Here is a 12228-nt window from a genome sequence, read left to right on the forward strand (position 1 = left end):
AAACAACCCAGACATCCTTCAATAGGTAAATGGTTAATCAAACATTCACAAGGTGGACTAGTACTCTGCAATCAAAAGGAAATATCAATACATGCAACAACTTGAGCAAATTTTTAGGGAACAATGCTGGGTGGAAAAAAAGTCAATCATAAAAGGTTTGACATAACAGTGTAACTCCATTTATATAATATTCTTGAAACGACAAAATGATAGAAATGGCAAACAGATTAATGGTTGGCAGAAGTTAGGGATGGTGTGAGGGGAGTGTGGTAGAATAGAAGTGAATGTGGTTATAAAAGGGCAACACAAGGGATATTTGGGGAGATGAAACTGTTCTGTGTGTTGGCTGTGGTGGGAGATACATAAAACTGCACGTCATAAACTAGCATAGACCTAACTACACACACACACACAAAGTAAATTTGGGAAAACCCGAATAAGATTGAATGGCTTGTATCAAGGTCAACATCCTGGCTGTGATATTGTACTCTAGTTCTGCAAGATGTTGGTATTGAGTTAACGTAGAATTTCTTTGGTTTTTTTTTTTTTTACAATGCATGTGAATTTACAATTGTCTCCAAGGCAAAGGTTAACTTTTTTTTTTTAAAGGAAAGAAAATGGCCCTCTGATTTGGATGACAGAGAAATCCCAGCCACATTCTGACACTAAATCTAATTTTTTTTTGGTGGGAGGGGGATGGAGCCTCACTCTGTTGCCCAGGCTGGAGTGCAGTGGCACGACCTCAGCTCACTGCAACCTCCGCCTCCCGGATTCAAATGATTCTCCTGCCTCAGCCTCCCGAGCAGCTGGGATTACAGGTGGGCACCACCATGCCCAGCTAATTTTTGTATTTTTAGTAGAGACAGGGTTTTACTATGTTAGCCAGGCTGGTCTCAAACTCCCAAGGTGATCTGCCCACCTCAGCCTCCCAAAATGCTGAGATTACAGGTGTGAGCCACTGTGCCCAGCCTAATTTTTGTACTTTTAGTAGAGACGGGGTTTCACCATGCTGGCCAGGCTGGTCTTGAAATCCTGACCTCAGGTGATCTGCCCTCCTTGGCCTCCCAAAATGCTGAGATTACAGGCGTGAGCCACCACTCCTGGTCTCTTAATGAAATTTGATAATTTGAAAGTAAGAAAAAAAAATGGTGAAGAGTCACTAAGAAAATGCATATAAAACTTAGCAAGGTATTAATCTTGATTTCACAAAAGGTTGAATAAAGGGAAAATAAAATAAATAACACAAAGAAGAATACTATAGACAAGAAGATTTAAGTCATGAATATCTATTAACCATTACTTTAGCATCAAACTTCATAAAGCAATCTTCCATTATAGGAAATATAAATATAAGCATGATAAAACATATTTTAAAGATTTTTGTTGTTCAAATTTACCTCAGCCCTTGAGAAAAAATGTTTTGTTTTTTTAAAAAAAGTTATAGAAAATCTAAAAATCTTAACTATTAAAGAAGAAGAAACTTTGAGCTCTATATTATAAAAAGATAATATATTTTATTTTCAAAGTCCATGCATTTTTAAAATTCACCATATTAATTAGGTCACAAAGAGATTCCCAATAAAGTTTAAACAGTAGAAATAGAACAGATGTCATTTTCTGATCATAATGTAATAAATTTGGAAATATTATTGAAATAAAAGAAGAAATGAGACTTCCGCTTTCAGCAGGATTGCAAATTAGCTGTTCTCAAGAATCTTCTTGCTGTAATACATTTAGATCCTGGAAAAGATCAACATATGAATTGTAATGCATTTCTGGATTCCAAGAAAGTGATGAAAATCTTCCAAGGACAATGAAAACAAAATGAGCAAAACAATGAGGCCAGTCGCGGTGACTCACACCTATAATCCCAGCACTTTGGGAGGCTGAGGCAGTCGGATCACCTGAGGTCAGGAGTTCAACACCAGTCTCTACTAAAAATACAAAAAATTAGCATGGTGGCACGTGCCTGTGGTCCCAGCTACTCAGGAGGCTGAGGCAGGAGAATCACTTGAACCCAGGAGGTGGAGGTTGCAGTGAGCTGAGATCCTGCCACTGCACTCCAGTCTGGGTGACAGAGCAAGACTGTCTCAAACAAAAGAAAACAAAAACAACAACAAAAAAAAAAACAAGGAGGAGTCACCTGCAAGTAAATTTCAAAGTCAGGTAACCTTGGGGCAGACACTTTCATATGATGAGTTCAGAAGATTTGATGGCATAGGAGTGGGAAAGAAACCTGAGCCTCTCATATTAAGCCAATACTTTCTAAGGGGACTAGAGTGGTTCTAGATCAGTAGCATCTTATAGCTTAAGGAAGACAGACATGACTACTCTCTAGAGGAAAACTGTGCCAATTTATGCCTTTAGGGTTGGTATAGATGAAGTTCAGCTTACTGTGAACTCAAAATGTTTGTAATGGTAAATACATCGAGAAAAAAATCAGGAAATATGATACAAACAACTGGAACAATATTACAATTATCAGATGCAGAATATAAATATTTGATTATTTAAATCTTTTAAAATAAAATCTTACAACAAACAACATAAAATTATTTTAGAATGATTAGGCAAATTTTAAAAAGGACCAAATAGTACTTTTTAGAAATGAAAAATATAGTCATCAAAATTAACTCTATGGATTGGCAAAAAAAAGAGAATTAGCAAGATAGAAGCTGTATCTGAAGAAATTATCCAGAATAAAGTTTAAAAATATAAGCTGGTGGAAAATATTAAAGATTAAATGTAAGGTAGATACGGAGGATAGAATGAGAGTGCTTAATATATGTAAAGTCAGAGTTCTGAAAAACTAAAGTAAAGGCTGGGCGCGGTGGCTCACGCCTATAATCCCAGTACTTTGGTAGGCCGAGGTGGGTAGATCACCTGAGGTCAGGAGTTTGAGACCAGCCTGACCAACATGGAGAGATGCTGTCTATACTAAAAATACAAAAATTAGCTGGGTGTGGTGGTGCACACCTGTAATCCCAGCTACTCAGAGGCTGAAGCAGGAGAATCGCTTGAACCTGGGAGGCGGAGGTTGCAGTGAGCCGAGATTGCGCCATTGCACTGCAGCCTGGGCGACAAGAGCAAAACTCCGTCTCAAAAAAAAAAAAAAAGAAACAAAAAAACAAAAAACTGCAGTGAAATGAAGCTCACAACAGGCTTCTATGATGGTACAGGGGTTGACTAGGATCAAAAATGGAGAAGGAAGCAATGAAAAAAGCAGATGATAAATGCAAAAAGTGAGTGAAATGCAGAGTTAAAATGAGAATTCAACTGAAACATGCCATCAGGAAAAGAAACAGAGAGAAAAGCTACTTCAGAACCAGGAGATATTGAAAGGGAAGGTGCACTGGATCTCAGTTTGAAGGACTGATTAAACTATATTTATTTTGAACATTAGAGGATAGAGTGATCTCTGAAAGTCAGAGATTTTTGAGAACATTGTCTTATACTTGCCTGTTAATAGTTCTCAGAATTTAGTATAATTTCTGGCACATAAAAAGACATCGTGTGGTGGCTCACACCTGTAATCCCAGCACTTTGGGAAGCCAAGGTGGCCAGATCACCTAAGGCCAGGAGTTCGAGACCAGCCTGGCCAACATGGCGAAACCTCATCTCTACTAAAAACACAAAAATTAGCCGGGCGTGGTGGCACACACCTGTAGTCCCAGCTACTCGGGAGGCTGAGGGAAGAGAATCACTTGAACCAGGGAGGCAGAGATTGCAGTAAGCCGACATTGCACCACTGCACTCCAGCCTGGGAGACAGAGCGAGACTCTGTCTCAAAAAAAAAAAAAAAAAAAAAAAAAAAGCAGACATAATAAATGCTATCTGTTTTGTGATGATTATATTGTACTTTTGCTCTACTAAGCTTTAAGCTCTATAAAGGCTAGCTCGAATCTACCATGTTAATCATTTATCCACAACATTTAACCTAGTACCTGACCCACATAGTAGTTGTTAAATAAGTATTAAATCATGACTTATTAAGACAGAAAAAAGCAATATTCTTAAAATTGCAGCTGCTTGACAAAGTAAAAATTATAATGGAGTTTCATCTAATCTCATTCATTCTTTCATTCAGTAAGCTTTTAGTCAGCAAATATTACCTTGGACTTACTATATATCAGTAACTGTGCTAGGCACTGAGGTTTCAAAGATAATTAAGACAGGGTGTTCAAGTGTCAGCTCCTTTCCCCCACCGATTTCAGAATATAAAGGTAAAGACAAACACATAAGTAATGATAATACCATAAGACAGAAGGCATAAGATAGCTTTGTTTGAGAGTCTCCGGGCATGCAGATGAGGAGTGCCCCAACTCTATCAACATGTAAGCAGCAACAGAAAGAATGATGAGCAGTTGACATGGCAGATGAGGGATTAAGAGAATGGCACGTGCAAAGGCTTGCAAGTCTAAGGAAACATGATGCTTCTAAAATTGATAAGACATTCAGAATGGGTGAGCATTTGAAGATGGGGCTGTCGACCTATGTGACAGTCTAAAATATGTGACATGCTAAAAGCAACAGGGAGAGTTGGACGGATTTGAAGCAGAGAAAAATGACTTAAAAGAGATCTCTCTTAACACTATTTTGAAGAATGGCAAAACCAAAAGAAAAGAGAATTGTTAAAATGTTCTCGCTTAATTAAGAGTCCAGGCAAGAGATGATAGAAGCCTATATTTAAAGAGTAGGTGTTTTGGTAGAAAGAAGCCTCCAGAAATTTCTGTGTTAAATAATGGGGAGGGGAAGTATAACCAGTTTTTTTTTAATATTTTTGTTTATTTATATTTTTTAGAGAAAGAGTCTCACTCTGTTGCCCGGCTGGAGTGCAGTAATACAATCACACTCCTGGGCTCAAGTGATCCTCAGACTGCTGGGCTCAAGTGACCCTCCTGCCGCAGCCTCCCAAGTAGTTGGGACTACAGGCATGTACCACTGTGCCTGGCCCTCCGGTTTTAAAAGTTAAGAGGTAAGTTCAATTTTCAATGAAGCTGAAGGTGAGGCACAGAAGGGCCACGATTCTAATATGTATAATGTTTTTTAAGTTCACAATAACTAATCATAGTTTATAAATAAAAGGAAACAGAAAAAGCAGAAACATAAAGCAAGATGAGAGAAGTTAGAAAGAGTTAAACGGTTACAATAATGAAAGCAAACATTTTATTGCTCAATTAAAATACAAAAACTTAGCTTGGGTAAGAAAACAAAATCTATTCATTTGCCTTTAAGAGAATACCTAAAACAAAATAACACAGTCATGGGTTGCTTAACTAATGACAGAGATACAGTCTGAGAAATGCATCCTTAGGCAATTTCATCATCGTACATACATCATAGAGTGTACTAACATAAACCTAGATAGTATAGCCTATTACACACCTAGGTATAGCTTCTGGCTCCGAGGCTACAAACCTGTACAGCATGGTGCTGTACTGAATACTATATGTAATTGTAATACAACTGTAACTATTCGTGTATCTAAACATATCTAAACATAAAAAGGTACAGTAAAAGTATAGTATTATAATCTTATAGGACCACCGTCATAACTGTCGTACATCATTGACCAAAACATCATTATGTGGTATGTGACTGTATATAAAAGGTGAAAAACTAAATAATTTTCCTGAGGTAATATTTGTACCAAATATATTTTCTGACTGTAACACAATAAACCTAGAAATACATTTGTTTTATGTTTAAACTACAAGAAAAAGCCAAGCCACTGGAGATTGAAAAATGCATTTCAAAGAGAATATAAAAAATGCAATTAGAATATGAGAACATTATATATAAAAATATATTAAATGTGGACAATATTATACTTGGAAACGAATAGTAGACTAAATGTTTTAATTACTAAAAAAGCAGTAAGGAAAGTAATGAATTCAAGAACTGTAAGAAACTCCATATTAACTAGTAGTAGTACTAAAATAACACAATGTTTACAATAGCAAAAATTTAGAACAACTGTATCTCCAACAATAAAAAATATTTAAAAGCTATCATGGAGCTGGATGCGTTGGCTCACACCTGTAATCCCAGCACTTTGGGAGGCTGAGGCAGGTGGATCACTTGAGGTCAGGAGTTCAAGACCAGCCTGGCCAACATGGTGAAACCCCATCTCTACTAAAAATACAAAAATTAACCAGGCATGGTGGCAGGTGCCTGTAATTCCAGCTACTCAGAGGCTGTGGCAGGAGAATTGCTTGAACCCAGGAGGCAGAGGTTGCAGTGAGTCAAGATTGTGCCACTGCACTCCAGACTGGGCAACAGGGCGTGACTCCGTCTCAAAAAATTAAAAAAAAAAAGTCAATAGTGTTTATTTCTGAGTGATGAAATTATAGATGACTTTTCATTTAGTTTCTTTTACATTATCTATATTTTCAGTTTTTCTACAAAGGGCATGTATTATCTGTGAAACAAAGAAATTACGGGTCTTTTAAAGATGAAAGCAAAACATTTAATTAGGAAACAAAAATAAGTTAAAAGAAAAAATCTGAGAGATGTTTCTCTAAAAAATATAGATAAGCCTAACAATTTTGAGAACAAAAGAGAGAAGTATTTAAATAAGCAAATTAAATAATGAGAAATGGACTAAAACAACTAAAGTACATATTGTAATTAAAATATCATAAATAACATTAGATATATTTAAATGTCAATGAACTAATAATTATCTGGAAATAAAGAAAATTGACTCTAATAAATTTATAAAAACCTGAATTAAGGTTTGGCAATGTTAATGATTGACCTTCCCCAAAAGGCTCTGGGTCCAGGGAGTTTTATAAAGTATTTGTTTTAAACTTCCAAAGACTAGTAATCCCCATATCAAAAAATCTACTTAATTCATTTAATAAATGTGGCAAAAATCTGGCACTAGGATCTGACAATTGCAATATAAGAAAGAAAATTACATTAGTCCCCTGTTATTTACAGAGAATGTGTTCCAAGGCTCTTTGCGGCTGCCTGAAACTGCAGATAATATTGAACCCTATAAATAATATGTTTCCTCCCATACATACATACCTATGATAAAGTTTAATTTATAAATTAGGCACAGTAAGAGATTAGCATCAATAACAAAAAATAAAATAGAACAAGTATAACAATATACTATAATAAAGATCATACAAATGGGTGTTCTCGCTCACTCTTTCTCTTGTTCTCTCGCAAAATATCTTATTGTACTGTACTGTGAATAACCGAAAGTGCAGAAAGCAAAACCATGGATAAGAGGGACCACTGTATAACCAATCACATATACAGAAGAGGATGTAAGCATCCTATATAAAATACTCATATAATTTAGTGAAAATTCAAAAGAATAATTAACAATGGCCTGGTTAGATGTATTCCTAAAATAAATGATGGTTTAATATTAGTACATCTATTAATAGAATATAGCTCTATGCATGTTAGTATATTATAAAAAGAAAAAACGTCCTATATAATTATTTCAATAGATGATAGAAAAGCATTTGCTAAAGTCAACTTCCATTCCTGGTTTAAGAAACTCTAAGAGAGCTAGAAATAATAGAATGGCTCTGTAATATACTAAAAAATACCACTCTAAAATAAAATTACAACACTGATATACCAGACTCTCTACTGACTAGAGATATTCCTATTAAAATCAGGAGGAAAATAAGAATTACTGGAAATATCTGTCAAATAGAAGATTCAGACCTTTCCCAAACCACCTCTTTACCTATTTGCCTCCTTGACTTCCTCCTATTCAGGGCTCAGACAAGATTGAAGCAAGTAAGGCCCCTGAAGTGCAGAATTGAAGGACATACTCACTCTTGGGGTTATGAAAGTTCAAGGTTGATAATTGTGTGACCCTGAAAGTGAGCACCTCCCTCCCTTAAAAGTCTCACTTGTCTCACCCTAGTTCCAGCCCTGCATGCATTTCTTCTCTCTTGGAAACTCTACTAGCTCTTCCTCCTGACAAGCTAAAGTCAGCCATTTGTAGACAGCCAGCCAGTCTTTAGAATTTTAGATGTTTCAAGAAGAAATTAAACAGCAGTCCCCTATGATTCACGTGTTTCTGAATTTTCCAACTTCTCCAATCGACTAAATCCTACTGAAGCCTTCCCCCTCTTAACTGCTCTCTTTCTAAAGAAATCAAATTAACAAATTTCTCTATAGGTAATCCTCAAAGACCAGATCCCTTTATATTCACAACATATGTGAGAAAGTTAGTAGTTGGGAAATTAGTTTTCACATATATCTTATATATTATTTTAGGGTCTCAGACAAAACTTTTATTTTAATAATTTATTGCCAATTACTTGTTCTCTGTAGTTCAAAGACTTTAAAGAGTAAAATAAGGGGCTGGGCGCAGTGGCTCACGCCTGTAATCCCAACACTTTGGGAGGCCGAGGTGGGCAGATCACCTGAGGTCAGGAGTTCAAGACCAGCCTGGCCAACATGGCGAAATCCCCATCTCTACTAAAAATATAAAAATTAGCTGGGCGTGGTGGCATGCAACTGTAATCCCAGCTACTCGAGAGGCTGAGGCACAAGGATCACCTGAACCCCAGAAGCAAAGGTTGCAGTGAGCCGAGATCGTGCCACTGCACTCCAGCCTGCGTGACAGAGGAAGACTCCGTCTCAAAAAAAAATAAAAGAGTAAAATAAGATGATATATATGATATGTATAGAAAATATTTTGAAGTGATACTATTCTATAAATACCAACTACTATTAATTAGTATTTCTTTTTTATCAAAATGTACTATATGCATATGGTCATTTATATGTTATTAGAATGGGGCATATCACAGGAGGAAAAAACTATTTTCAAAGTAATATGGAAACTTAACATATAGAACTTTGGAAAAGCTGGCTGAGTAATATTATGATGCCTTTACTTTGCATAATTCTACAGATCCCATATCCTAAATCTATGTCCTATCCTCCTATGTGTTTAAACAAATCAAAACTGACAGTGAACAGACCTTTTTAATATGTTTCATGATATTTTATTCTAGGAGAGGCAAGTTCTTGCTATGGAACATGTTTCTCAAATGCATCTGAGGCTTTTTGTATTTAATGTTGCATCTCTAGATCGTTTTACAGATAAATTCATCTCATCATGAAATAATTTTCCTGAAACTATTTTGTATAGGACCAAGATACTACACACATAAATAAATATACAATATACTACACACATAAATAACTTGCGGTGAAGGATACAAGATTTTTTCAATATAATAATAAATTCAGGTAAATAGAATCATATATATATTTTTTATCAATAAATGTCTGCCTAAACATCACTGACTTTTAGAAAGTATTTTTAGCCAGGCGTGGTGGCTCACGCCTGTAATCCAAGCACTTTGGGAGGCCGAGGCGGGCAGATCACAAGGTCAGGAGTTCGAGACCAGCCTGGCCAATATGGTGAAACTCCGTCTCTACTAAAAAATAGAAAAAAATTAGCCAGCCGTGGTGGCAAGCGCCTGTTATCCCACCTACTAGGGAGTCTGAGGCAGGAGAATTGCTTGAACCCAAGAGGAGGAGATTGCAGTGAGCCGAGATTGCACCACTGCACTCCAGACTGGGCAACAGAGCAAGACTCCATCTAAAACAAAAAAAATATTTGTAACTATGGTGTTGATCAACATCTATTGAGTAATCTTTCCAAAGTTTTCCCTAGTGAATGGATGATTGCACTACTTACCTAATTGCATCGTTGGTCTCTGAAACGACTTTCAGGTACTCTTTCAAATAATAATAATTAAAGAGGTACTTCCGAACCCTATAGCCTCGCCATCGTCTCTGAATCTATTAAAGTAAATAAAGAGATAAAATATGCCATTAAACACTTTTATTAAAAAATGTAATAGCACTTCAAAATTAAGGTAATTATGGCTGATAACTCCTATCAAATAAAGTCTTGGGCTTTTCCACTAATATTGTAGTATATTAGTTGTAAATATAGGTTCTGCTCATAAATTTTTTATGAAATATTATAAAAATAAACATAATTATAGGCTATTATAATTTATTTTAAATTATTTATAATTATTTCACAGAATACTAAACTATTGAAAGATTTATAAAAATTTGCTTTACAAATTCCTACTATTTCCACTTCCTGGGCAAATCGAGTTTTTTTTTCATAGCCAACTCACTTTAAGGTTGTATTTGGTCTCATTGAAATACACGTTTAGTTTTTGTATTTTGTCTCATTAATGGGCTTCTTAAATTCAGTGGTATCAAAATATTTAAACAAATTCTTGTATCTTAATTATGACATTTTAATACTTCCTTAACAATAACAAAAATAGCTAATATTTATTGAGTTCTTATGTGCCAGGCACTATCTAAGGGTTCTTGCTTACATTTATTTAGTCTTTAGAATACTCCTATGATATAAATACTCATTACCTCATTTACAGATGTGGAAACAGTTAAAAAGAGAGGTTATACAATTTTCCTATAATTATACAGCTATTAGGATGAATCCAGGTATCAAATTTCAAATTAGGGCTTCAGAGAGCTCATTCTCATAACCATTGCAATATAGAACTGGGAACAAAGAGAACTGTGATTTTCAATAAAAGAAAAGTTTTATTGAAATTATCTGCTTCTTACATCTTTTACTTCAATACTGACATTCAAATAGTTTTATTTTTACTAGAACATATCATCAAAGTAGGGTGTTTTTTTTGGATGAGAATAATGTTAGGGGTCTGAGAGACCATACCTAAGTCAGCTTCTAGATATCTTATACAACCCCAGGAACCGTGAGAATCAGTCACTGTCCTTAAGTCCTATCTTTGCTAATATAAATATCTTTGCTATATTTTCTAATACCCCTATTTGAAAAACTCAAACAAAATAATATATGATATTAATTAGGAAAAAATACCTGAAATTATTTAAAGGATTGGAGGAAAAAGAAATAGCACATACTGAAAAATATTAACTTAGTCTTGCGTAAAGATTTAGCATCATTCCCTAAAATTTTCCAACAGTTTAAATATCTATATGAATGACTCACGTATCATAAACGATTCCCTTTTTGGATATGAAGTCTTCCCAATTTTAGCACAGTTTGCTAGGCTAAGAGAACACACGTCTTCCCTAAACTTTTTTTTTTAATAGGAAAGGGAAATATGGAGACTAAGCACCAGTCCATTGGGTTTTATCCCCAAAGCCTGCTTTTTTTTAGCTAAAAAATAGTTAGTATAAAATTTGTATAAGTTGAATATTGGATCAATAAAAAATAAACCGGAAAAATTGTTTACTTAAATTCTCATTCTTTATTTTTCTCTGTTTTAAAACATGGCCATTTAAAAGGTCATTTATAATCATTTTACAATTTAAGATATTAAACATGGCTGGGCATGGTGGCTCAAACCTCTAATCCCAGGACTTTGGGAGGCTAAGGCGGGAAGATCACAAGGTCAGGAGTTCGAGACCAGCCTGGCCAATATGGTAAAACCCTGTCTCTACTAAAAATACAAAACAAAACCCCGTCTCTACTAAAAATACAAAACTGGGCACGGTGGTGTGTGCCTGTAGTCCCAGCTACTCGGGAGGCTGAGGCAGAAGAATCGCTTGAACCGGGGAGGTGGAGGTTGCAGTGAGCCGAGATTGCACCACTGCACTCCAGCCTGGGCGACACAGCAAGACTCGGTCTCAAAAGAAGAAAGATATTAAACATGAAGATTATAAAGGAGTGTTTTTGTCAGACTCCCCATATGAGAATTACTAAACTAACTGGAAATATGCAAAACAGCTTGCAAGAACAAGTAAATCAGAGACAATAACTTCATTTTATTTTATTTATTTATTTTTTTTGAGACAGAGTCTCGCTCTGTCGCCAGGCTGGAGTGCAGTGGTGCGATCTCGGCTCACTGTAACCTCCGACTCCCTGGTTCAAGCGATTCTCCTGCCTCAGCTTCATGAGTAGCTGGGATTACAGACACGCGCCACCACGGCCAGATAATTTTTGTATTTTTAGTAGAAACAGGGTTTCACCATGTTGGCCAGGATGGTCTCGATATCTTGACCTCGTGATCTGCCTGCCTTGGCCTCCCAAGGTGCTGGGATTACAGGTGTGAGCCACCGTGCCCGGCCCTTTTTTTTTTTTTTTTTTTAACGGAGTCTCACTCTGTCACCCAGTCTGGAGTGCAGTGGCATGATCTCGGCTCACTGCAACCTCTGTCTCCTGGGTTCAAACGATTCTCCTGCCTTAGCCTCCAG

The 12228-nt window shown here is 36.1% G+C and overlaps 1 protein-coding gene across 7 annotated transcripts in view; it reads right to left on the bottom strand.

Moving 5' to 3' along the window:
- SPATA17 (spermatogenesis associated 17) overlaps nucleotides 1-12228 on the bottom strand; it is a 231316-nt gene that overhangs the window by 166554 nt on the left and 52534 nt on the right. For all 7 annotated transcript variants that reach the window (XR_008509902.1, XM_054520381.1, XM_002809449.4 and 4 more), the window contains exon 5: nucleotides 9695-9798. Coding sequence is in view for 6 of the 7 variants with exons in the window: in XM_054520381.1 (XP_054376356.1) it covers nucleotides 9695-9798 (104 nt within the window). In the remaining variant the exon portion in view is untranslated. The remainder of the gene's footprint in view (nucleotides 1-9694; nucleotides 9799-12228) is intronic.

Source organism: Pongo abelii, chromosome 1 (genome assembly GCF_028885655.2).
Source record: "Pongo abelii isolate AG06213 chromosome 1, NHGRI_mPonAbe1-v2.0_pri, whole genome shotgun sequence".
In the NCBI taxonomy this organism is placed as follows: domain Eukaryota; kingdom Metazoa; phylum Chordata; class Mammalia; order Primates; family Hominidae; genus Pongo; species Pongo abelii.